A 27,938-nucleotide genomic window follows, 5' to 3' on the forward strand; every position below is an offset into this window, starting at 1 on the left:
CTTGTATCTGGAGTCTGGTAATCTGAAGTAAATGACAGAAATGTGTCGCGTAGTCAGGGGTTGAAATGTAAACTTGAATTTAATCGTTGTCGACTGTGTTCGCTACGGCACAGCTGCTCACGTCCGGAAGGAAAGATTTCCATGCACGGCCCTTAAGTCAGAGATTCAAATGTAGTCTGAGCACGCTCCGAGTGATTCGCCAATAATTCCCTGTTTTAATTTTAACCTGCAAAACGGGTTCATTTTAATGAGCCAAACAATTATACTAAAATTATTTTTTAACTGAGTACACCGGCACTGAATGGAACTGACCGATGTAACATTTGCAGTTTTTACCTTGAGACTTGAAAACAAATGCACAACATTGTAAGAGTAAAAGCGCCTAATGCAGCAAGTTAAAATATTAGAAAATTAAGCGGTCACTTAAGTAACTATTTTCACAATGTGATCGTGTCTAGAATATCATAGTGCATTGTAATTGTTCATTGTATGTATCTTATTATTTTTATTTGCATACAAATGGCGGAGATTTTCGGTGTGCTGATTTTCTTTTACTTTATCCTTTGAGTCATTTTCAATTATAATCATCGTAAAAGCTGTCAGTGAAAATGCGGCGTTTCTTGCGATGATATTTGGACCCATTACCTGCCAAAAATCCAATTTGGATCAAAACTTTAGTGGCTCGAACAGAATAGCAGTGAAAAGTATCTGAATGTATTGTTTTTCCCTGGATCCCATTTATCTCAATCATACTAGGTGAATGTGGCTTTCTGTGCGTCGTGCCAAACCAACCCCTGTAAAAGCAGGGGTGATTATCTAGAAGCGCCTGATTTCTAACACCTTGTATTCTTCAGGCATGTTCCTGAAGTATTCTTTACATCGACATCCCCGAGAGTCACCGACCTTTGGTTCATGGTCACGCTGAATGGAATCAGATCGTCCATTCATTCATTATCTGTACCGCTTATCCTGCAGTCGGAGTCGCGGGGGTGTTAAATCCTATTCAAGCTGTCGTCGGGGCGAGAGGTGGAGTTCACCCGGTAGATCACGGGGTCGCATAAAGTGACGTCCAACCATTCATCGTCTTATTCGCACGTCATATAGCCGTACAACCATTGGCGCATCAACAGAAAGGACCCCTTTTGATATCGAACTTGCTGTGAGGCGGAAACGCCAACCGCCGCGCCACCGTGCAGCCCTTGAAGCTAAATTATGTTGTTTTCTTGTTAAGCCCAGCTGTGCCAGATATACCAAAAGACAATAAAAGTGCATTGCGGTACAGTAATAACAACACCCTCTGATTTCGCTTTGTGCTTTCGAAGAAGGATTGAACATCATTGCTCTCGGTAGAAACAAGATGTTTCTGATAATAGAGAAATTCAGCAAAACAATACTTTGTGTTCGGTTACACGCGTTGAAAGCAAGCGCGTGGCTAATTGTTGTGGCGTAAAAACTGTTTGCGTTTATGTGTCGACCTTAAAAAAAAAAAAAAAAAGTCTGTCCTCTCTCTCCTGTGTAATTAAATCTTCTGGTTTATGTTCGCGGTTCATGATGAGATTGGTGTCAGCGAGCATTACAGGATGTTCAAACTTTCCTTATATTGATAGCATGATTAGCATGAGGCGCAAGATCAGCATAAGCTGCTGCTGCTGCCGCCTCTGCACATTGGGGATTTATAGAAGGTGATAAGGAAAAGTTGTTCTCTTCCATAATTTATTTAGTTGACTGTTATATATATTTTTTTTATTTGACATATGTGCTGGCTCCTGCTGGATGCGATTATTTCCTCACTGGAAACAAATATGAGCGTGATTTTTTTATGAAGTTGAGTTAGGTAAAAGGGTGAGGCTTAAAATGGACTCTGGTTGGAAGGAAAACAAACGGTATTAGCAAATTCATGCAGAAAGTATTGGAATAAAAAATACGCATCTGATTATTTTCACCTGCCGGCGAGGATGAGGCCGTGTTGTTGCCGCTGTCAGATTAGGTTGCACTGAAAGGACTTTGGCCACTTAAAATTTGAAGTTCCTGTCACAACCATGAACTTTTCTGCTGACTAGAAAAACAGGATCAAAAGTAATCTGTTTCCTTACAGACTATTTACCACAACCAGATTCCATCTCTTCATTTCCATACAAATGTAAAACTAGGCAGGCATGGAATCGTCTTTGAATCTTAAATGAATCCAATTGTTCCCGCGGTTCAGGGTTTTGCCAGAGGCAAAAAAGGAGATGAACGTTGCACAAATCAGCAATTTCAAAATAAAAGCCCTGTGTGATTCTTATCTGATCCACACGACTTCATTTCCCTGTTTCGCATTAGAGATAGCATATTTTGTGATTTTCTATCACATGGGAAACTAACACAACACATTCAGACGCTCGTAAAATGCACTGCGCGTACTCGAATGTCCAAATTACCAGAGTCACTAGCGACGGAAAACGTTTTCTTTTATCGTTTCAGGTGTTCTTGTAACTTCTATTGAAATTTTTAACTTTAACGCAGGAAAACAGTGAGCGTGCTGCAGCTAGAATTACAAAGCCGCGGAAAATAAAAAATCGAATGCGTTGCTTGTTACTCGGCCTATAATTACAGTTGGCAAAATATTTCGTCTGCATTTTTTTTTTTCCTTTTACAGTACCTTTACAACTCCTATTCTTAACAGTCAATATAATCCAACAGAGACCGTTTTCACCGAGTTAATCTGCATGACATCTCTTAATGTGAGGAGCTTTTATTGCTGGGAAGACTGCCATGCTATCCAGCTGGCTTGTAGTCGGTGAGGTTTTGAGCATATGCCTCAGGAAAATGAATAATGCATCCATGTTATTCAAATCTTCAATTTTCAACTTTTGCTTTAGGTACAGGAGATGTAAGGAGGCGCAGTACATGAGAGGCTGCTGGCACCACGCTCATGTAAAAGTGATGATTATTCAAAAAAAAAAGAAGAGAAAGCTTCAGATGTTTTTGCTCAAGTTTTAAAAATGTTCAAGGGGATATTGTTGGCTTTTGTCCAGGCAAACACTTCTACACACCAATACATTTGACAATTCCATGCCTTCGGAGTGGTTCTCTAGTCTGTATTATCATCCTGTCACGTTGAGATGTTCCGGCCTTGATGCCCGGATGCTCAAAGCGTTACAGTTGTCCGACAGCTCCGTGACCTAGAAGCTACAAAAAGGGTGTACATTCGTGTTTGCACTTGCCCACGACGAATCATGTGAGCCCAGCATGGTACTGCAAGCACCATTCATAAAATCGAAACCAAAATCCTTGTCGATGTTCCCCGATAACCGCTTGTCAGATTGCCTTGAGGTCCGCGCGTCTCCGGAGGATACTCCCTCGGTCCTCACACGGACGACTGTGCGTTTGTCTTACCTAAAGGTCACCTGGTGGAAATGTGACTATTTGGGGATTGCATTCGCGCTGCGCAGCAATCTCCAAGCATTTACAAGTACTGCCTCTCCAGGAAAGCCTCTGTGACCGTTTTGATGGAATAGGAAAGAGGGGAGACGCGAAAGTAAAATGCAGAAAGTCAAAAAGAGGTTTTTTTTTTCTCTTCTTTTTGTTATAACTGTTGTTCTTTGGTCCCTATTTGGGTGCTGGCTGTCTGTAGTCTGTTTATAGAGATAAGGTTGCACAGAGAAATGACTCGCAGTAGAAAGAAAAAGGAGAAAAGCACACAAATGTTTACTTTGCCTACTGCTGCTCGTACGACGTCAGCTAATTTGCATAATACTTAATCACATTCAATGATATTAATCATCATATAAGGCCAGCGCATATCTGAATTTGCTTTTCCTGCAAGTTTTCCTTTTCGGCTGAACCTTGAAAAAGGCACAAGCCGCAGAAAAAAAGCTGCTTATTGTATGTACAGTTTGCAGTTTTGTTGTCCGTGACTGAAGGAAAGCAGCTCCTTGCTTGAATCTCATTCATCGCGTGCGTGTTTTTTAGGTTTTATACGTTGGGTAAGAGTAAAGACAGCGTGTTGTCTCCCCACCCACGAAAAAAAGGACGACATTACTAATTGTGTTGTGTGCGATCTGACTACACAGTTTCAGAGAACTCTGTTAAATGAAAATATTTCATGTGTGAATTAATTATTAGAAGGGCTCGTTCTCTAGTCTTCTGATAGCATAATGATCTATTTCTACCGCTGGCCCGGATGAATCTTTCATTGTCTTTATCTTTAAATGAGCTGGCACAATCCTCCAAGGAGACAAGTGCCATGGCGTGTTTCACCGCACTGTCAAAGTTAACATGTTGCTGAGCTAAATGTTATAATTTAATTGATGCCAAGCGCAATAACATCGCCCGCTGATCTTTAAAAAATATGGAGATACGATTCCTGTCCTTGCACTTCATTAGGATATTGCCTCTGCAGTATGCAAATGCGAATTTGTACACAGTGGCACACAAAGTCTGGACTCTCGACTATATTTTGAAGAGCCTGCAGACTTTCAAATGCTATTTCAGATTGTAATGAGATGCCCTTTCACCTTTGAATTCAAGTGAAAACCTCTCACGAATAAATTAGCAGCCACTTACAAACCGTTATGTGTGATCCTCGTGGTCTTTGTCCCCCCCCCCTCTCTTTCTCTCACAAACACACATTCTCATTCTCTGCACCTCTCATCCCCTAGGTTTCTCTATACTGCAGGCCATCATGGAGGCGGCAGTGGCAAACAACTGGCAGGTGACCGCTCGCTCTGTTAGCGGCACGACAGAGGCGGCCGAGTTCAAGCGCATCATCGAGGAGATGGACAGGAGGCAGGAGAAGCGCTACGTGATTGACTGTGAGGTGGGCAGGATCAACACCATATTAGAACAGGTGAGCGCCGAGGTCGGCGTGCACGCCGGTTTACGCCCCCGTTGTCTATCACACCCCACTTCAACCGTCAAAAGGAATATCAATTTGCAAAATCACAAATGTCAAAGTGGCATCGGCGCAAATTTCATTTCCTTTGTATGAATCCCTCCTCGGCCTTTGAACGTCAGTTTAAAAGAAAACTTGAAAAAGAAATGGGAAAAAAAAAAAATCGCTAAAGCGAAGCAAAGTCCAAGGAGTAGGGAATTAAGAAAAGCTATGGATAAATTGAAATTAGATCCATGTTAAAAATGAAGTTTATATATTTACCTTGCATTTTTAAAACAGCAATCAATCACTAATCCAGATTTATCATTTTCATCGCATTTTACGGCCACAGGGAGCAAATAGAGGTTCAATGTGTTGTTCAACAGCACGGAAGGCTAGGAGAACTTCTGGAATCAAACCGGAAACCGACGTCGACCACTTTAACCACCCGAGTCATTCTTATTAATAAAGTATTAAGTGACTACACCATGTAAAAAGGGTCTCTTGTCTCCCAAGGAGCATTCCTTCCACTAACACATTATTCTTGTACTGTTGCAATCAGCCTCTTTGTTTTGTTCCCTCTGAACACTCGCATCGGAGTTTTTCTTCTCTTTGTTTCGTCTCGTTTCAACAGACAATTGCTTTTCGGCAAAAAAACAGTGCCCAAAAATTCCAGGTACGCAGCGTGTTTGACGACAAAAAAATAAAACAGGATCCAGACAAAGCTGGCAGTTTCTGTGAGCAGCCACTCATCTGACATCTTTCCTTCATTAAGCGATGCAGACTTTCGAGCCTAAACCGAGAAGAAATACTGGATGTACTGTTTTATATATCAGGGAAACTTGAATAGGTGATTGCTAACACTTTATTACAACTGTCAGAGCTCAATAGCTTGCATGCTTACCAAGAGAGCATATCAACATTTTGGTGTGAGATCATGACAGTTTTATGTTTTCTGTAGTAAAAAGATTTTAAATTAATTGAAAGGATTCTTCCGTTGAGGCGGAGTATCGCGCAAACGTGGTTTTCTTGTTCCTGCTTTGAGTGACTGCACCTTGGTGCGACTGTCACTTTAAAAACAAATCAAAAGAAATTGCACCCTAACTACCTCAGCATAACTCGTCGTCATTTTCTGTCATCGACCATTTATCATTTTTTGTACTTTTGCGCCGTGAGTCTTAGAGTAACGCTATTTCAGTGCTCTGTATGCGTGAATGAACGGCAGTATTGACGACAAAGTTGACTTCACGGGATCTTACGGTCACTTTAAAACGACGGCGCATACGGATGTCGGAGAACGAGCTGGCTTCGATTTCAATTTCGGAATCGTCCGACGTCTCCTTGCGCAGTCGTCTGCCCGGATGGAACGAAGGGCTCCGAAGCAAGCCTGCCATTTGGCGGAGCTCACTTTGGTCTCGGAGTTGGGGGTCAGCTTGTTTTGACGTTAGTATATGTTGAAGCTGCTCCAGGGCCCGGGGTGAAAAGATCTGAGCGCGAGCGGCCATTTGGAGAGGCCACCGATGATGTAGCCTTTTTAATCCTCCTCTAACTACCCCAACCTGTTTCTGCATCACGTCCACCGCCTGAGGAGGAAATGAAAGGTCCACCAGTCCTTGTAGTGGTGGAAACACAATTACCACGAATAGATGAGTGGCTATTATTCCGTGCATTTCCTCTGTTCGCCTGCCCTGCACCACTCTGCACCCCTGTGTTTGCTGCTGCTGCTGCTGCTGCTGCTGCTGCTGCCTGCTCATAAGGCAATCAGCTACCAAATTAGATTCTGCTTGTTAACATTCATTTAGATATTGGCTTCTCTCTGCCTCACAAAATCCCTTCAATGACTGTTGGTTTCACTTGTTCTGCATGAGTCTAATTTGATCCCGGAGTCATAGTTTAAAGCAGGCTTGCATTTAGTATTAATTTGGTGTGCTTAATTTAATTGTTGTGCTGCAAATTCCCTTCTGTTACAATGCAGGCTCCCTGCTAAAATCTGTTCTCCTTTGCATGTCAGGTTCGCAACAAAGATGGCGCACGCTCTCGGGTTTTTTTTTTTTCTAGACGCCATAAATGAGAGATATCATTGGGTGTGAAGAAAGCGTCTGCTCTTCTGTGTTTGATTTTGTTGCCTTTTGAGGTGGGGAAACAAATATTTATCAACAACCGGCCTTCGAATCAGTAGAGTGCACAATTTTTTCCACGCAACAGCCTCAGCATGGGACTGTTTTTGTTGATGCTAATTGAAATAATCTGGCTATGGTTGCTGATAGGGATGAGTCAAAGGCTTTCAGGGAAGCTGCTGGACTTCACTCTGCAACGACCCCCTGCCAGGGCCGGCTATTTCATTCTGAAGCAGGGACAGACCATCTCCCATGAGGGTAATCGCACCAAAAAGGCACCCCGCCATAGCTATACAGAAAGTAATTTCTCCTACATACTCTTGGGTTTCTATTAACCAACGCTCAGGACAGCTATAGCTTCATCCATGCGAAATACGCTTATTTACGTTTCCTTTTTTTAGCCTCCATCTAACCCTCCCCTCTGCATCCATGTCTCTCACACCAACTAACTTCATGTCGCCGCTCTCTCCGTCCACAAATCTCCTCTCTGGTCTTGCTGGAGAGCTCCTGCATGGCAGCTCCGGCTTCAGCGTCCTTCTCCACAGCTTTACAATCCCTCCACGAAACATGTCCTAACCGTCTCAGTGTGACTTTATCTCCAGAATGCCTTCCATGTGTGTCTCTGATGGACTCATTCCTGATCCTATCCATCCTCCTCACTCGCAAAGAGAACCTCATTGTCTTCATCTCTGCTGCCTCCAGCTCTGCCACCTGTCTTTTCCTCAGTGCCACCGTTTCTAAAGCATACAATATATTTTTATTATATCTAATTGAAGAGTCTCATCCAAAAACAAACTTTTATTTTCCCCCAATGGGGGAAATCTCTCTCTGTGTTACACTGACTCTCAAAACAGGATGGATTAAAAACCGCCAGAGCTGCGAGCTGACATTAGCATCCTGTTCCCTCGACTACTGGACTTTTTTGTGGGTTTAAGCTCCCAGAGAAAATTTCAAATGAATGGGATATTTTACCTTTTTCACTGTTTCCCCATGAATATCACAATTTTTTTGTTCATCCCAAAACATTCACTTTAGTCCTCCTGGGTATTTTGCAACTGGCACCATTTTCAGAATATCTTGTTTATATACCAGATATCTTTGATTTCTTGTTGAGTTTTGGAGCAAACTCACTCCTGGCATCATAAATTGGATGTCACAGAGTTTCCTTCACTGTGGGAACTTTCTGTTAGGCCTTATAAGAGATGCAGTGCATTTATCATGTAAATCGTTTATTGCTATTAACATCATTATGTGCCAAAATGCATTTGAAAGGAATCGGAAAGGAGACTTGATGTTGACTGCAACTTGGTGCAAGCGGGTGAGTTGCATATCAAATATTGGTTAAATAAAATAAATTAAAAATCCAGTATCATTCATCCATAATCGCAACAAATCTAATCTTTTCATCTTTGCTTTATTTTTTTCTGGAATATGAAGGAATTCAGTGTCGGGAGACAAATATGTGCTTTATGTCACCACTTGTTTAATGTGAAAATGCTTGTAAGAGACAGTTAACGTAACTTAATACTTTGGTTTTCTGAATGCACGATCGTGTGAGGCGCTAAAGTCTAGCACGGCTCAACTAAATTGACAGCGCAGCTGCATCCGTACCTGTTTGTTTGCTGAGCCTGAGATAAGGTTGGGTTTAAATTAATGTGAATTAAAGCTGTCTCATGCCACGCGGGTTTTAGTATATTTCCAGTGAAGAAATTTGCCATTTCACTTTATTAACTCGGGCTGAAAAAAATCCCACCATTAAATGAAGTTCATTTTAAGGGATTTTCATTCAAAATACCTAATCTGCTAAGCATACTCAGTATTTAAAACAGGTAGATTTAGCTCACTCCTGACAAAGACCGCATTATTGCAATAGCCATTTCTCACTATAGCGCTGCTGTAATACCAGCTATACAACAACAATAACAATAATGAGAATAACAACATGGTGGCCTAACAGGAGGGGATGATCCTGAGTATTTTGAGAAAATTACCTTAAATCACTCAAAGATATGTAGACGGACAAAAACAGAAAATACATTAAAATTGTCTAAATATTTGCATGATTCGCTTGATTCGCTTGATTGAAGAGCTGAATCAAATTATCCATTACTGTAATTAACCGTATTTTGATTAGCTGATTAATTGTTTGTTTCAGCGGTGGTCTCGCCCTCCACGCAGGACAACAATTCATTTCGACTGATGAAGGGTTCATCATTTATACTCACAAATATTGGCTGTGCCTCTTCTTCAGTCGTGAGTGCGCTCACTTGAATGTCACTTTTATTAGCTTCATTTATCACTTGACATGATGTAGAAACAAGAAGTATTTGCATTCCGCTGCGTCAGGCCCCGTTGTGTTTGCTCGTATAAGAGCAGAATGAGTCTCCCTGCAAATTTGTTTTGGACCACTGAGGAGAATGCTAAACCTGCTGGGCCGTTATCGTTTTATTCTGTAACAACAACAACTCGGAATTTATCGCCTATAGGACTTTCCCATCAATACTCGGCATTGCAGATGAATTATGGTAATCGTGGTCCATCCTTTATGACAAAAAACGGGGAAGCTACACCTAGTCCTACTTTTTGAATCCATCTCAACTGATTTATTTCATTCGTGTAATTAGACGTTTTAGGATTGTGGTATGTCATTACGGCCGTATAAGGAAGCATAATGACTGTTTGTATTGCAACCAGTTGGCGTGATGGCGATTTTTCTGCAATAAAAGGGCCTCCTCGGGCACGGGAGTCCGCATTTGTGTTGAGAAATACAGTATATGTGGTCAAGCCTGATCTGATCCAGCTATGATATTGCACATAAAACGCGGTATCTGCATTTATGCGCCTTCCTGGCCCACTTCCCTCTTGGGATTTCTCGGCCTGACTCTGTTCAGAGGCAACAACCTGCTCATCACAAGTGGAAAGAGAAGCATGGGAAAAAAAAGAAAAAAAAAAACTTCTGGGACAGGCCCAGGGCGCGCAAGCTGTTCAAAGAAAGGCAGGGAACGAGCACTCTGCCTGCTGCAAAGCTGCATTTTCATATAGAGGAAAAATAAGTAAGGAGGATTCACAGGAAATGAAAAAAGTGAATCTGGGGATTTGTTAAAACAACTCTCTGCCTTCTGTGCCGGCATAAAGGGTGGCCGTGCAGCCTTCCCACAGAGAATTTGAGATCCTTTTTTTCCCCCATTTCTCCTCTGAAAGAACAACTCAAGGAGAAAAAAAAATAAATCACAGGTGGTTGACTTATGCTATCTAAAATCATTGTTTTATTAATTTCAAGAAAGGAAGGCCACGGCATGGTAGTCGAGGGAGATGAAGTGAAAAGACAAGGAAAAAGAAAAAGGCGGTGATAAAAAGGTCCTCAATCAACGTCAAGGACGAGTCAAAGAAAATAGAAGGCATCGCGATACTTCTGTAAACCAGGATGGCATTTTTATGCTCATCTTACTGCCAAGTAGATAGCTGGCAAGTAGACCCATTACTAACTAAAACAGCATCAAAATAAAAATCTCTTTCTCGCATTCTTTGGATATTGGAAAAGACACCTCGTAAAATTTGCGACATAAAGTCGGTGATGCATCGGAGCTCCTTGATTAAATTGCATTTTCGGTAAGGACTCCTTGCATTTGCGTTCTTAAAGATACGTGAGGGGAGATAGTGAGCTAGCATGCCTGCTGATATGAAAGGTGCTTGGAATATTTTATTGTTCAAGAGCCCCCGGGAAGGGAGGGGGCGACTGAAAATGCAGCTCTCTGCTCGGTATGAAAAACAGAGATATGCTGTTCTCCCCCCCAAAAAACACGGGGCGATTTGTAGCTGCTTTTTATAGAAATAAACTGGATTAATGTGGAATCATTAAAAAGATTGTGACCCGCTGACTCTGGATGAATGAGAGCCTCAGTGACAACCTGCACATGTATCGGTTCTCACACCCCCATAAGAAGAAGAGGAATCTGAAGTTTCCCTTATCGAGCGTAGAAAGATCAGCCGTATCATTTTGTAATTTTGATCGAGTTCCAAAAAGGAAAAATAAAGAAATAAATGAAGGTAACAGCGTTGGCAAGGACCGAAGACGTCGCCTCGGCCGATGTTGTTGTATCTCATATAATTGACACCGCTAATCGTTAAAATAGCTCTTTCTAAAATGTTCGACATGTACAAAGAGGTCAGCACTTTAATTTAATGAATTTGTTTATTTCTTAAGTCCAACATGGCTGCCAAGAAATGCACAGTTCAGAGCCCTTCAACAAGAGCACTTCTACCGAGAGATTTGAAGCCGAAATGCAGGCACGAGAAGACGAAAGTCCATCTATTTCTAAGCCAGTAGACCCTATTTTTTCCTTTATTCCTTGCACTTCGAAGTGCTTTTCACTGTAACATATACTCCAGTGTGACATCGACATCGTCCAATTACCTCTTATTAAAACCACGTCAATGCAGTTCAGTTTTGACTAATTATAGTGTGGAGCCATTATCTGTAATTTCCCATTAATGTTGCACAGAATCTGATGGACGCTCATCTAAGCCAGACCTGGGCATTTTACGGCCACATCCGGCCCGTTTTGCTTTTTTATCGGGCCCGCCAAACCATTTTCTTTTAATATCATAACAAGTATTTTCAATCAATATTGAACTAGGAAACTTTATTTTTTCCTTTTGTTTAATTTTGTATGGATGATTCCATACAAAGTAATGTTGGCCCACGGTCCAATTGTGGCCCTCGCAACACTCTTTTGTGGCCCCCCTACCTGAAATCAAATCTTTATGTCAGTGCGGCCTGTGCATTTTTTCTCACATGCATCTGAGGGTTTTATACAGAGGGTCTCCATAAAAGAAAACGGCAAAGGAGAAAAAAAAAAGTAACTTTGCAATTTATATTTTGCTTCAAAATCTGAAAACAAAATAATTTTTTGATGGGAAAAACATCTAGACATTTTTAAAACAATCTTTTCTTTTCTTATTTCTATAAAACCCACAAAAACGATAGCAAAAAAAAAAAACAGCAAAATTTAAAAGATTGATTTAATAACCAGAATAGCCACCATTAGCCTTGTACACATTATACCTCCTCTTATATATGCTACCAATCCATTTTCTGATAAATTCTAGTTGCAAATTTTCCCACAGGGACAAGATTTTTTTCTTTTAACTCAACAATATTTTAGGGTGTAATTTCATCAATTCTTCTTTAAAATTCCTTTTTAATATTAATTCATCATGTATTTTTTGAAGGAACAGCTCATTACATGTAAAGACTTAGTGTTACTTCTAGGTGATGATTTTACTGGTCCAACCCCTTAACATAAAAATTCGGACGTATGTGGCCCCCAGACCAAAACTAGTTTAACACACCTGATTTATACGATCATTCTTGATTTTAGAGTTGAAATAAAACGCCAACAAATGTAAATATTTAAATTGCAATTTTCATTTGGTTCAATTAACATGATACCTAGTTGGCCCACGCGTAAAAATTTAAAAAGACATGTGGGCCGCCAGCCAAAATAATTGCCCACCCCTGACCTAAGTGTATCCCAGATCATGCAGTGACATTTATCTGTCGTCATATCACGAAAATTTCACATTTTACTGTTTTGGACCTGAATGACCAAATTCACAACAGTATCACACTTGGAACGTTTAATAATAATAATAATCAGAAATAATTATTTATCCTTTATTAATCCCCACGGGGAAATTCCTTCTCTGCAATGAAGACGATTGCTCGACCTCAGTTTCCCCAAGTTTAACAGGACGATCTGACGAGAGGCTTCAATACTACGTTTTTGCATTTCTGCATTTGCACACACACACAGTAGAGATGGTGACGGCATGTTTAGCTTTATTGAAATTTATCCTTTGGATGTATGCCTTTCAGAACAGCTCAACCCATCAAAAAGCGGTGTGCATGCCGAGGCTTGGTGGCCGGATGATGTTTTGGCCCCAAAACCTGTTTCATTAATCACCCTTAAAAAAGTCAACTAAATAAGTTTCTTCTAAGATTTTAGGTACATGTTGCACAATCAATAAATTGTTTTTCAATAAGGAAAAGAGGTTTCTCAGAATTCTACGTTGAAAAATATAACAAACATATTTTCATGACTTAAATAAGACCAATGAGACGTCAAGTGGTATTTTCATAGGAGAGGTTGAAAATTTGTCATTCTTTATTTATTGTGAAGACGAGGGGTGTGCGTGCCAAGTGTGTGTGTGTGTGTGTGCACCGTGATATTTAGTCAAGTTCCCATAGTTAAGGTAGAGGTTAAAAATAATTGCACCAGTGGTCACTTATCTTTTATAGGCCTCTATGATTGGTCTGATATTTACAAACTCAGGGGACCCGATCATCCTAGGCCTTAGCCTCTTCGTACATTCTTCCTGTAAACTCCGAAACGGAAAGGTCAAACTTGGAGAAATACGGCCTGGCGTTCACTGAAAATGTGCAGTTGTGGTTTTTACATTTAGGGCCGTGTGTTTGCCGGCGTGAGGCAGAATCAGACCGGATGAGGGGGGGAAGTCAAGGTCATCCTTGCTGTCTGCGCCCATCAGACATTTAAGAAACATCCACAGCATTACAAAAGGTGTTGCAGCTTACGAGGCTTATTGATGTGCAAGAGGGTGTGCTGAAAAAAATAAAGATTTCTCTGTGTTGCTTCAAAACAGAATACCTGGTAAGTAGGCCTGTGAGCTAACAGGGATTCAGATTATCATCGATCAATTCAAGGATGAAGGGAAATTGAAGGCACAAATGTTGACGGCTACTGCAAATCAGATCCGTCTGTGCTGTTTGTATAAATATCCATTTCATGCAAAAAAAAAAAAAAAAAAAAAAAAATTCTGAGACTTGGTTGAAGATCTATCACCATAATTTGAGATCCCGTTTCCTGACTTAAGAGCTATTCAAAGATGGATTCTGTTTCACAATAATGTGTTGATCCTCAAATTAAAGGATAAAATAAAAGCACATAGGAGAGAATCATTCCTTATCAGCATCATTAAAAGATAATTATTATTCCATGCAGCAGTTTTTACAGACAAGGCAGTCAGTGGCCCATCACAACTAATAATAATGAAATGTGTCAGGCTCAAATGGAGTTGTGTCTAATGTGCTTAATTAAAGAGGTTGAGTGGATGTAAGATTTTCTCTATGTGTGTGTGTGTGTGTGTGTGTGCATGCATGTGTCATCATTGCATTGCTGTGTTCCAACCCAAGGTTGCTGCTCGGAGCGGTTGCCAGGATGAGTGTGAGCTGGAGGCTACGGGCGGGGGGTGAGGCTTTTCTCTGTCCAGCTCTAGGGCAGGTGTAAGGAGGCTTACAGCCAAAGTCAAGGTTAGCACACAGTGAAGGACTGTGGGGTTCGTCCAAGCAAACGTTCACGGTTCAAAAAGTCAGACTTGTGCACAATTACCTCAGAAGTAGCCAAAAATTGGACTGTGGTGAATCACTCTCTTGTTTAAGATGTGTGTAACCTTACCCTCACGATGCTCGGACCGCTATTCCCCAGAATATCATCAGCATTCTGCCCTCGTCTCTATGTGGCTGGACTCCCTGTGCTTGTTTACTCATACTATATGCAATATGGTAATGTTTTCCCACAGTTTCCTATGTTATCTTAAATTTAGAGTCAAAGCCATGCGGTCACAGAAGGCTGACTCACTCACAGAGCTCAACAGTGTTAAAACATCAGCACCTTTTTCCCTTTTTGAAGGCTGTTCAGACAATAAATGGTGGCTTAATTGTCGCCAGCTATTAAAGATCGTTTTTTACAGGTCAGTTAAAGGTGACCGCGGCTAAATGGAATCTTGTCATTTCACTGGCTGAAAGTGAAAACGGCCTTTAGAGGTATTTGCCTCTCACACGGGGGAGCCGAGAAATAAAAGCAAAAAATAAAAAGGGACTCTCACAAATTAATGGCCCTGTGTAACAAATCTCTAACACTCCCAGTCCTATAGGCACACACACACACACCGGCGGATGACAAAGTGACAGTTTGTTTTTGTGACAGAGCCGAGCCAGAACATGTGCAAACATGCTGATGCAAGTGTAAAATTGTTTCGTCGTGTTTGTAGAATGCAGATGAAAACCCGAGACACGGATGACGGGTTCGGAAATGGCTCCCAATCAGAAGTCCGTCCACGGCACGCGGCAAGTTCATAAACACGAACCGCATGAGGTCATGTTGAATAACATGTCCACCATATAAAGTACAGAGAGTCTGGGACAGTTTAATATTTCGCTGTTGGATTTATTTGAAGGTTCCAATAATAAAAAAAAAAAAAAAAAAAGAGTAAAAAAGCAGCATGGTCGGTCCCCCAGTGAAGAAATAGCTTAGAACGCCACTTACTATTTTCAGTCAGACTGCGTGGGTTGAAACATAATGTTATGCTCCAAAGGTGTGATATTTTCAAAGGCGAGCAGGATTTTCATCTCTCTGTCTCGCTGTACATTTCCTTTGGAAACACCAGATTTTCTTCTTATTTCTACTTTGTGTCCAGCACTTCTTGAAGACACATTCCTGCAGCGTGAATTACTTCAAAGTGAGCAGAACATTTGAGGGTGTTTGCCATTGTTCTTGTTGCTCTCTCATTATCAGCTCCCCCTTAATGAACATGAAATTCTTTTAACAGCTCGGTTTTCTTTTATTCTCCATAGGCGACTTCGCTTTGTTTTCAATTCATTGGTATCTTGTGTTCCTGCAGAACGCAGCTGCGCGTACAGTTGTTTCTTTTTAATCCACTCGTTCTAGTCTCGGCTCGTAGCTTTCGTCTCACGAATGGTTTACTGCGCTTTTCTTATTCTCCGATAGGTTGTGACCCTGGGGAAGAACAGCCGCGGTTACCACTACATCCTGGCCAATCTGGTAAGTAGTAGCCGAGTGGCTTCGGTGAGCGAAGCCTGCTTACGTGCCACGGTCTCAATGTGCGTGCCCAAGAAATGACTTGTTATTTCAAATAAATAAAAGGTGGTGTTTATATGTTTTGTTTGAAGTTGCGTGTTTCTATTTCCCTTTGTTTGTTTCTTATGTGTATTCTGAAAAATTTGGCCGCCGCGACACAACGCAAATTAACATCAATGAATCTTACAAATAGAAAAGTAATCTATTAAAAAAAAAAAAAAAAAAAACATTTAACATTTCAACCCTCTTTGGAGGACAGCCATGTGTCTCCATACACTCCGAGACAGATGTGTCTTGTTGATAACAGCCTGTGAGTTTTGAAGTAGGAGCCAGCCGTGCTCTCACTCGCTGGACTTTTTTTTTTTTTAGAAGATTTGATTATGCAGCAGGCAGACACATGTCACAAAGCTGTTCTTGGAAGGCGGCGGCTGGGGGGGGGGGGCAGACGGGGAGGGGGTTACAGCAATTTGACCATAAAAAGAAATAACTTCATGTAATTGCTCTTGGGTGAAGAATCAAATTCAAAGGCAGCTAAAGTGAGAAAAGTTTTTGAAATGCTTCAGAACAAAGGTTTTTTTTTTGTTTTTTTTTTTTAGGTTTTTGTTTGTTTTTTTTTTGTTTTTTTTTTTGTCTGAATGAAATCTGAATGAAAGCCAGTTGGAGCGAGTAAATATATGTCGTCCCTCATACGATCTGACAAATTCTATTAAATCTTAGCATCTACCGGCGGGCCGTACATCTGTAAATGAGTCGAGATTACGCAGCGAAGTGTGAAGAGAAACATTTGGCCCTGTCTGATTGTAAACATATGTTTCTCTCGCATACAGCATGGCTTTCTTAACAATATGCACCTTGCACACGGCCAACACGCTGCTAATATTTTGCGGTGTTCAGCCCCGGGCCATATTCAAAAACCTCAAAGAAACAAGAGTTACACGAGTTCTCTCCTACCCCATTTCCCCTTTGTCTCATCTTAGGGATTTTCTAACGTGAGCTTGGACAAAGTTTTCGCCGGAGGAGCCAACATCTCCGGGTTTCAGATAGTCAACCCTGAGAACCCAATTGTGCAGCAGTTTATGCAGCGCTGGGAGCGTCTAGATGAAAGAGAATTCCCAGAAGCCCGAAACACTCCTCTGAAGGTACTTTGCTTGCAAGACCTTTCATTGTGCATGCAGAGTACAGCAATCACTGCCTCTGAAGTTATCGCTATCGGTTTTTCCATCCTCTCATCCTCTGTTTGTCTTTGTCATTCTGTCTTCCGTCCTACGCGCACTTCCTCCTCTTTGCTTTGCATCCCGCCCAACGATCGATATATTGATGGGCGGTGCAAGGCAAGGTTATGCGTTGCCTCAATTTACATCTAATTAAACACTGATCAAGAGAGAAATGGATTTTGAATGGCATTTAATTAGATTTTGTCATGCTGCAGTGGTCAACAAACAAGTCCCACAACCCCTCGGTGGTGAAAAGGTCAGGTTAAGGTGGAGGGGAACTGTTTTGGAGATAAAATCACACTGAAGCTCTAATCTTTCTTCAAGTCTGCACTAAAAGTTTGGGAAGTACTCCTGACCACGAAACAATTTCTGGATTTTCTCACCAAATCTGCCTGGTCAAAATATTTTCTTCCCCGGAGGCCTCGCTTACCCGCAATGTACACCGCGCGGACCGTGTTCATCACATGAGCGGCGCATTTATATTGATGAATAAGTGTTTTCACCCAAATGTGCAAAATACCGAGAAGAAAAATGCAATTTAGCAAACGCTTCTGTGATTTTGTAAGAACCTTTGAAAGCAGCCACGGGCGCGCTAATGGACACGTGCACCCGGGTGTCAGACGGCAGGCTACACCTCCACATCTGAAATATCACATCGGCCTTATCTGAAGAGCAGGATCCCAGTTTGCCCGCTTGTTGTCCAAATCATTAGCTGTAACACGAGTTTCCTTCAGTTACTCGCTGCCTGGAGGTTCCAATGAACTGAAGTGAAACTAAATGTACTTTTGTAATTTTGCTTCCCCTTTAAAGCCATTGTTTATTTATAAAGCCCAAAGGAGCCCTTAACTAATATATAGACATATGAATACATATATTTGGTCTTCAATTATCCGTGTGACGCATGAGAATCTCTTTGGTCAGTGGGACCCGGACAAAACGGCAGCGTCGATAAAAATATATTGCCGATTAAATGCGTTGAGGAATATCACACATGAAACTAGCGTCGGACAAAAATCTCACTGCTTGTTTCTTAAATTATCACGCTGTATTTTTCATGAATTTTCTTTTCCAGTACACTTCAGCTCTAACCCACGACGCCATCTTGGTGATAGCGGAGGCCTTCAGGTATTTGCGACGCCAACGTGTTGACGTCTCTCGCCGGGGCAGCGCCGGAGACTGTCTGGCCAATCCGGCAGTTCCTTGGAGCCAAGGCATCGACATCGAGAGAGCTCTCAAAACGGTAAGGGGGGGGGGGGCGGAGGATGGAAAATAGAGGGGCAAGCTGATAAGTAAAGAAAAAGCTAGAAGACGTGACGCAGAGATAGTGAGTGAGAGTGTGATAAAGATGGAAAGTGACAGACAGAGGGGAAGAGAGTGCAGAGCTACTCTGCTCCCTCTGCCTCCAGATATCTTAGCACCGAGCTCAGTCAAATCCAGGCCCTCATTACCATAAAACTACATCTTTTATTAAAGCGTATCCAGTTCATCATTTGATTAAAAGACTGTGCGCACTCCAGTAGCTCCATGAACACGAGCACCTTAATACCAGCTATATATGCAAAGCGATCTCTGTTACCCATTCCCCTGTCCGTCCGTCCGTCCGTCCGTCTGTCTGTGTGTTCGTGTCTTTCGCACATGTCAGGTCCAAGTGCAGGGTATGACTGGGAACATCCAGTTTGACAACTACGGCCGCAGGACCAACTACACCATAGATGTCTATGAGATGAAAACAGGTGGGCCAAGAAAGGTGAGAGGGGGTTGTGACCTTTATCAGCTGGCATCCATCATCTGACAATTCCAGAATTGATCCGAAACTGGTCTGTATCAAAACGCAGCTGGCGCACATCAAGGTTTCGTTCGTGGCTTGTCAGAAACGTGGAATTTGGCCAATGTGTAATTTTAGATGATTTATTGATTTTCTGTAGAACTAAACACGGTGAGTGTTAACCACATGTTCCAGAATGACAAAATGTTACCGGGAAATCTGTCGCCTGGCATTTTCAAACAAAGACTGGACCTCCACATATTAAATCACTAACAGCTCCCGGAGTTCTGTGGCAGCGGCAGGGCTGAGAAAACGTCTCCTTGTACTGCGCCGTACGGCCTGTTCACCTCTTAGCACGGCCCGGAAATCACAAGACACGCGATCCATGCAGGACCTGCGATGTGATGGCTAAACAGCCGAGTCCAAAGGAGGATACGGGACGATTCTCAATCTGTCAGATTTGACCGAAATGATTTTTTGCTCCCCTCTTGACAGCGATTACCAGTAAAATACTATAAAGGAGTTCCAAAGAATACACTTGGCTGCACTACAATCACGTTAAAACTGCTAACATATGATGACCTCTGGCTTTTTTTCATAACTTCACCAAGTTCCAAGAGACAGCTGTGAATTTCTCGTTAGCTGAATAAGTGCGGGTTCGGTTTGATATGACACGTGATTATGCAGCCTGCCTCCCGGGCCTCGAAAGCCAACACTTCAATTAGCATTACAGTGCCCTCAGAGCCAATCCCGCGCAGCGCCGCAGACAGTAGAGACACACATGCAGGGAGGAGGGCACTGGAAGGGAGCGAGAAAGCGAGGGGGGACAAGGGAAGAGCTCGGCGGCGTTCGTCAGGACCCGGACCCCGAGTCACCCCGGCGGCAGTTAGCGGATGACGCTTCTTAGCCGTGACTGTCACAAGTGATGTATGGCCCGATATCTGTCCCAGCTGCACAGGGTGAGATCAGGGCTTTGCCTCTAGAGCAGCACTCTATGACACAGCTCCTCACAGTCTTGTCCCCTGAGCTGTGCTTCTCAAATATCACTGGCAGACAAGACAGAATAAACATTTACAGCTTTTTGTAGCTTGGCGGTGAATGCATTCTGAGGCGCAACAAAAGTTTGAGCCTAAACCTTGACAAGTTTGCTGCTTTCTAGCGCCTCCACTTGGTGTTTTAGGACCTCTGCACTTCTGTTCACCTGCCTGGCCTAAATATTCAAAGATCTGAGGGAAAAAATGCCAACCAGATGTGAATAGGAAAATCCCAGCCAGCAACAGTTAGACTATTGGCAGCAACATATGCAACATATTTCATCCTCAGCCAGACCAGCTATTATTTCAGACGGACAAACAAACACTTGACATTGGGTTGACTTTAGCATCTGTAAAGCTGAATGCAGGCTAACTACAGTGCTGTGCATAAGGAAATGTGGAGCCGCTGGAGTATTATGCTAAATTATTTAACATGTATACTGTTCAGAGGCCCGAGTATCAATTATTTATCAGAAAACCTGGGAAGCTCAAGGTGGAAAGGCTTGGAAATGTCTGCTCAAATGAGTGCTCGTCTATGCAGAGGGGCATAGTTTCCTTTTAAATTGCAGAGAAAAAAAAAAGAACCTAGCCATATATTGACAAAAATGCTACATCCATGACTGCTATGTAAATGTAGAATCAGTATTTCTTAATTCATAATTGGATTATTGCAGGCACTTATTTGCCTTCAGTATTCTGCTCATTCGTTGCTGTTTTGGTGAAACTCTAGAGAACTAGCTGCAGGCCTCTGGGAAATGTGGTGTTGTTTTAATGAGCAGATCCTAGATACACTTGAATTTTCCTGCTTTACACCCTTTCATACTGTTTTTGGTTTGCAGTACCGCTAACTCGTGTTTTCTCTTTGCAGATTGGGCACTGGAACGAGTACACACGATTTGTAAATATAATGGACCCGCAGGTCTCCAACGACTCCTCAGTGGAAAACCGAACGATTGTGGTCACTACTATTATGGTACACTTTCCATGCAGTTTTAAATGTTTCACATATTCTGCCACTCAAGGTCATGGTGTTAATTCCAATGAGTGATACATTCTGTCCTGGGCGGGTAGAACCACATCTTTTTTGTGTTGCTTTACATCCACTCACTACACGTTGAAACAGTCGACCTGAACCCGGGGAGTGTTTCAACTGTATCCGTGTGGGTGTCAAAGCATTTTGATTTTCCATACTTCAGTGGCCTGTCGTAGCAGTGACATCACAATATTGGTATTAATCATAATGGTTGACTCCATCAATTTACAAAAGCATACAAACGCATACGTAAGTAGACCTGTTTGTCCTCATCAAGTAAATGTTCAATGACACTTGGGGTAGACTTGCCGAAGACTTACTAGAGGATGACGCTGCAATGGTTTCTTCAGCTGGGCAAAGCAAAATAATAGGTATTGGAGGTGGGATAAGAAGGTGTGGTATTTCTCCCTTTTTCTCACCCCGCTACTCTATTTTGCACTGCTCCTTCATGTGTTCTGTGTTGAAAAAACAGTCAGAAACATTAGGAAAGATTTAAAGGATTAATGGATTTACCATTGATTCTTTTTTTTTTTTTTTCCCTCAAATTAATGTTGTGTTTGATGAAGAAAAATGTCGCGAATTACGTAGATTAAAAACGGAACGGCGTTCTCCGAACATGCGTTTCAAAAGTTGAAATCTGAAAAAAATAAAATAAAATAGCGGAAAGGGAATCGCTGAGAATATCCTTTAAGGTACGAGTTACTCATTAGCCAGATGGAATACTTTGCGTACCTTTAGTTAGGAAGAAAAAAAAATAATCAGCTGAAGGAAAACACTCGATGTATCTAAGGTGAGGAGATCAATTCAGCACAGAACAAACAAACCATTGCTCTCGTACTTGCACTCTAATGGTGTGTGGCTGTAGTGACAATGCCTGCTCTCCTGAGCGGTCCTTTTGTTTGGTAATGATGGTGTGCTCAGTAAGACAATAGACAAGCAGCAACAGCATTATGAAGAGGAGAGAAAATTAGCACGCTCCCGCTCTCCTAATTAAATTATTATTTACTTTTTTTTTTTTTTTTTTTTCTGGAAAACGGCAGCTCCTTTTGGTTTTATGTTCATTTGATTTTACATTTTGGAATGAATGAGCCTTTAACTGCACATTGATGCAATGTGCCTGAATATGTTGGGATACTATTGGCATTCTCTGATCTCTCTGCTGTCACTGACATTTACTTGTGAAAGTCATTCCCATTCTCATCCCCATCCACAACCGAGCTGACCTACACCTTGCCTAACAATGACTCCCAGCCCTTATAAAAGTCAAAAAAATCACGGCCTCCCGCAGATATTAAAAAATTTGTTCTTCCATTCCTCAACCTTTGTTTGATATTTCATGGCGATAAACCCAAGGGCTCAAACCGGGCGGGTGCGTTGGGTTCGGTGTTTGCTGGCTGCCATGGCTTGATGAAAGCAGTGTGGACACACGATCCTGCTGCCATTATCACCGCATAGTTATGCATTTTCGGGGAAATCATCTGTGTGTGCATGACTGCATGGATGTGTCTACAGCAGATTACAACCTTTTCAAGCTGTTTCGGCGCATCTTTACATGTGAGTGTGTTTGTGTTTGTGTGTGTGTGTGTGTGTGTGTGTGCACGAGCACAAATGAGTGCATGCACCGTTTGCATTTTCCTGTATAACTGAAAGGTTGCTGTGGCATGAGAGTGAATAAACCAGTGTGTGTTTGAATCAACAGGAAGCTCCTTATGTGATGTACAAGAAAAATTATAATCAGCTGGTGGGGAATGACAGATATGAAGGCTACTGCGTCGATTTAGCATCTGAGATTGCCAAACATGTTGGAATTAAGTACAAACTGTCTATAGTAATGGATGGGAAGTACGGAGCCCGAGACCCCGAGACCAAGACGTGGAACGGGATGGTGGGTGAACTGGTCTATGGGGTGAGTACTGGGAGCCTCGTTTCACTGATTACATGACAGTTTGCAAGGAACTTCAACATGAGAGGAGATCTCATTTTTCTGTCTTAAGGTCATCACCAACCCGTTGTGAACTCATCAGCTCTTGCCCAGTTCAAAGTCAAATGCGGTGTCAGGAAGCTCAGCTGTGAGTGAATTTGTCAAATGCAGCCTTAAGCATTGGGGGGGTTGGTGATCATCTTGAGACGGAGAAAATGAAATCATTTCTCAGTGCTGTTCACTGCAATCATTCCTTATTGCTTAGACAAGAAATCTCTCTCTTACAGGCCAAACAGAGGTAAGTACACGAAAACAATGGGTCCATATGGCAAACACACTGTAATCACTTTGATGAGTGAAAGACTGTGCAGCTTTTGAAGTGATCGTGCAATTATTCCCTTTGTTTGATGTGTATGATGAATATGCCACGTTGTAAATTCACAGCTATGAAAATCTGTTTTAGAATCAACAGCTAAATGGTGCTTTGCGGTTTCAAGCAACATGATCCATATGTGTTGTGCTCCATAAAGGTTGAAACTCTCACATTAGCAAGGGGTCATAGCGTATTTTACATCTAAAAGAGCACTCGGGGTCTCGCGACACCCCAAAACAGCCGGCCCCCTCCGCCTCTCTCCGAGGCCACAATAGTCGAGCGGAGGCCAAATACAAAATGCATAAGGCTTAGGCTTCTTCATCTGTTCAATTTCCCGACTATCAGCTTGCGAGATTGCTTGGTTTGATGTGCTATCGCCACTAAATTATCTTTCAAATGGGAAAAGTCCTCTCCCTGCTGATGGAAAGAGAAAAAAAAAATATACCAATCACATCACTGTCAAGTCTTTCCGGGCCAGTAATTTTACAGCAGGTAGGCCAAGACTAATAGTTCTGTACATTTTGACCTTTTGACCAGTAAATTAATTTGATTTTAGTTGTCTTTTAAAGGTTAGGCCCGAGGCTGCTATTGCTTTGTTTCTCTCACCATTGATTGAGTGCTGCTTTCGCGTGCACAACCATTAAACGGTTATAGCCTTTCACAATTTTGTGTTGACAGGGTAAAGAAAATGTGTATTTACTGTTTTTTTGTTGTGTTCTTGTTTGATTGACCTGACAAGGGGGGGGGGGGGGGGGGGGTATTTGGCACATTTGTCCACAATTCAATGTTTTTTACTGTTGGGACATAACAAGGAAAACAAGGTTTGTCCATCTCAAGGTGGCCCATTTGAAGAAAAACAGTTATTTAATTAAACACATACAGTCTAGCTGCAGTAACGCTATCTAATAAATTCTTTTTTTTTTTCCTGCTTGTACAAATAAGACCATTGTGATTTCCAAACCTCTGTGAATGCGTTCTGATAACATAAATTGACTCAAGTCGTGTTGGAAAAGAGGAAAATAAAGACAAAGAGCTGGGTAAAAATAAGGCTAATACCAGGATATGCGGCATTTGGGAAAGGCAGTTTATTAGATATAACGTGACGACAATCACAACAACAATAATAATAAGAATAATACGGCGAGCACATTAAAGTGCAACAATAAAACACACGCAGAGTGTTAAAACACACATGAGTAAAGAGGCAGATATCAGCGACGGATCAGGATAGAATTATCGAAATGTGAATTAGTTTGTAATGAAAGAAACACTGGCACAGATTGCTGACTTCCTGCGGTTTAAATGCCACTTATTGGTAAAGCATCCCGGAATGTGCGAGGACTTTTAAATTGTATTTGAAGACTTACTGCATTAAGTGTTCTCAGGCATTTTGAGTGCGTTTTAAACTTTCGACAATTATACATTTGCACATGCTGAGAAATGTGCTCATTCTGTGCCTGATGATATCAAAAGATTTTTAAACCCGGAATAATTTCATTTCAAAGGTAGCTGCTTATCACGATAGTACCCGCCATATCTCTTTCACACCCTTTAACTGCTCCTTCCCATAAATTGATGTTGTTTCACCTCACAGACTTAAATTAGTGGTAGAATATAACTAATATAATAAGCAATAATCACTTCATGCTATCATCAGGTCGGCTACGGGCATTTCACTGTTTGGGCAGTGCGCTAATGATAAGTTACCAAATTAACATTAAAGTAGCTTAAAGTATTCATGGCATGATATAAAATGAATAAATGCAATTATATGAGATGTGAGTAAAAGGTAATTTTCTGGGGCGCCGTGCCGGATTCATAACAGAACTAAATGATGGAAAGGACCTACTACAAAATTGTTATTTCTGGCGGTTACGTCTGCTGGAATTGCGCCCGACTTACCCACGGCGACATAATGTTTGTCTCCTTCATGCAGCCACTTCCACTGATTATAATGCGTGCATTACATGCACGGCGCGGGCCTCCTCTAATTTGTAACTCCGTCCTTGGACAATATTTGCCTGACACGTGTCGATTCGGTGTCATCTCGGCTGCCCTCGATGACTACGACACCTGTACCTCGGACTAATTCACCGCACCACCAAACCGTTTCTTTCTTTCTAGTTAAATATAACGGAGCCGTGTAAGAGCGTGCTGTTTTGTGAATGTATTGTATGTTACTCGTGCGTTCTCCCTATTTTAGGAGAATCGGCTCAAGGGAAACTCAAACAGTCACACACAGATTTAATATTTCTCTGCAGCGGAGTTCCTCCTTTCTGCCTTCAAGTACAGCTTAATTTCACAGAAGCTTAATTAATGTGACTGTGTGTGTTGCCATCCCAGGGCAAAACACTGTTCAAGTACTACGTTGCTTTTTTGTGTATGTTTTTTCCAGCCTGCCTTCAGCTGCAACAGTCTGTCTATTTCTTATTATTTGTAAAAAAAAAAAAAAAAAAAAATTGAATAACAACATATTTTATGCCCCCTTTTTTTCTACTGCATTAAAGCGTTCTACAAGCTCCAGTCAGCAACACACACACATTAAAACTTGCCTGAGTTTGCATGCTGGTCATAACTAATGCTTGCTGTGCATGTCCCTGTTTCCAGAGAGCAGATATAGCCGTTGCACCTCTCACCATTACTCTGGTTCGAGAGGAGGTGATAGACTTTTCCAAGCCGTTTATGAGCTTGGGCATCTCCATTATGATAAAGAAGCCCCAAAAGTCCAAGCCTGGTGTTTTCTCCTTCCTGGACCCGCTGGCCTATGAGATCTGGATGTGTATAGTGTTTGCCTATATTGGCGTGAGCGTGGTTCTGTTCCTCGTCAGTCGGTTCAGTCCTTACGAGTGGAACCTCGAGGAACAGGATGAGACCAAAGACCCCCAAACACCCCCTGATCCTCCCAATGACTTTGGCATCTTCAATTCTCTTTGGTTCTCGCTGGGCGCCTTCATGCAGCAGGGCTGTGACATCTCCCCCAGGTGAGTAGCTGGCTCAGGGGTGGGAAGTAATTCTGAACAAAAAATAACTACTATTTTTTTTTTTTTCCTATATCACGTTATGACCTGTATTCTTAATGACTGCGCATTGAAGACACCTTCCTTCTCTGTCAGGTTCTTTTAAGGTGTTCATTATCATTTAAAGCTCAAGTCATTTCACATCTATTGCAGCTATTATGTCCGTAATTGGGTTTTTCAGATTGTGCGCTGATATCAGCAAAATGGATCCATCAATACTTTTCTGCTACGGAATAAACTTTGCACTTTGCACTGTCTCGAACCGAAATCATGAAATTGCCATTCGTAATCAAACTGTTTTGCTCAGAAATGTGCCGTTTTGATTATGCGGGTGCGATAAACAATACGGTTATAAGTTCGTAAGAAACGCAAAATTGAAATCTATTTTCAGCACTTGATGGGAACCTTATGCCGCTGTCAATAAACTCTGTGATTCTGTGTCATGCGCTGCTCTCTCTCAGATCTCTGTCAGGCCGTATCGTGGGTGGTGTGTGGTGGTTCTTCACCCTCATCATCATCTCCTCCTACACGGCCAACCTGGCTGCCTTCTTGACAGTTGAGAGGATGGTGTCTCCAATTGAAAGTGCTGAAGATCTGGCAAAGCAGACAGAGATAGCATATGGCACTCTTGATTCAGGTTCCACAAAGGAGTTTTTCAGGGTGAGTAATGCCAGAGAAGCGTTTGGTAAAGCGCACACAATACACGGCGTATCAAGTCAGCGTTTTTTGCATGTAGCTCTACTGGGGAAAAAAAAAAAAACGTAATGGTTAAAACAGGCACACCGGGCTTCAATGAACCCTTAAAAGGCCTTGAATTATATCTTTTATAAAATACTCCCCGCGGGCTTTCCATTCTGCACCTTAAGTGCAACATTCTTGACCCGCAACGATATTGTGCCAATTGAGGCATGTTGACATAGAGAGAAGCAGTTCTTGAACTCTTATTGCATGAATGTGAAATTTATGCAGCCGTACTGCAGTGTGCAACCTTGAGGCGCAGGGGCTGTCAGCAGAAAGTGTGATAACAACGTGGAAGACTCCGAGGTGATAAAAACAGGAGGCTAATCAAAGCACCCGCATCAAGCTCAAACTCAGAAGGGTCAGCTCATGAAATATAATTAGCCGGTTGGCCGTGGCCGGCAAATTGGACCTGATGAAAAAGAGCCCTGCAGGTCAAATAGTGCAGCCTGAAAGCCGGTTCAGATGGAATAAGCAATATGTCCATCAGCATAAGGGACTAACCTGGCAATTTAGTCATAAATTAACTGCAATTTCAAGCACAGGTATATTAGTCTGTAAAAGATGAACACATGCTCACCTCACTACGCACTAGTTGGACGCCGCTCGGCGTTTTGCTTGGAAATCCGTAGACGGGTCGAGTTTAGGTTTGCCAAAATCTGCTGAAAAGTTCAGTCTCGTGTGTTGCTATTATAAGTTTGATAGCGCGTGAAACCAAAGTCGCCGAAAATGGAAAGCTTAGGCGATTCGGAGTTTGACATTTAAAAACGTACACTATATAAAGAGTCTCTGCTGCAAAGATAATGAATCCAGGCAGGCATCGAGCAGGGCTAGAACACCTGCGATAACCTATCGGAAATTTTACTTTCACACCCGTCGCCGCCGAGGTGTAGCTCCATGCATGTCTTTGCGTGACATAGATGATAGATGCCAATTACAGATAAAGTCCGGAGCCTGACAATGAAGCCACGGCA

At 42.0% G+C, this 27,938-nt stretch overlaps 1 protein-coding gene across 3 annotated transcripts in view; it reads left to right on the forward strand.

The window, feature by feature from the left end:
* gria3b (glutamate receptor, ionotropic, AMPA 3b) overlaps positions 1-27,938 on the forward strand; it is an 84,203-nt gene that overhangs the window by 40,795 nt on the left and 15,470 nt on the right. For all 3 annotated transcript variants that reach the window (XR_015109252.1, XM_086178946.1, XM_086178945.1), the window contains exons 4-12: positions 4,644-4,831; positions 15,780-15,833; positions 16,847-17,008; positions 18,156-18,323; positions 18,726-18,830; positions 20,751-20,855; positions 22,615-22,821; positions 25,817-26,190; positions 26,688-26,886. Coding sequence is in view for 2 of the 3 variants with exons in the window: in XM_086178946.1 (XP_086035072.1) it covers positions 4,644-4,831; positions 15,780-15,833; positions 16,847-17,008; positions 18,156-18,323; positions 18,726-18,830; positions 20,751-20,855; positions 22,615-22,821; positions 25,817-26,190; positions 26,688-26,886 (1,562 nt within the window). In the remaining variant the exon portion in view is untranslated. The remainder of the gene's footprint in view (positions 1-4,643; positions 4,832-15,779; positions 15,834-16,846; positions 17,009-18,155; positions 18,324-18,725; positions 18,831-20,750; positions 20,856-22,614; positions 22,822-25,816; positions 26,191-26,687; positions 26,887-27,938) is intronic.

Source organism: Fistularia commersonii, chromosome 31, assembly GCF_037954325.1.
Source record: "Fistularia commersonii isolate RoL2024-O1a breed Wild chromosome 31, RoL_Fcom_v1.0, whole genome shotgun sequence".
Classification (NCBI taxonomy): Eukaryota; Metazoa; Chordata; class Actinopteri; order Syngnathiformes; family Fistulariidae; genus Fistularia; species Fistularia commersonii.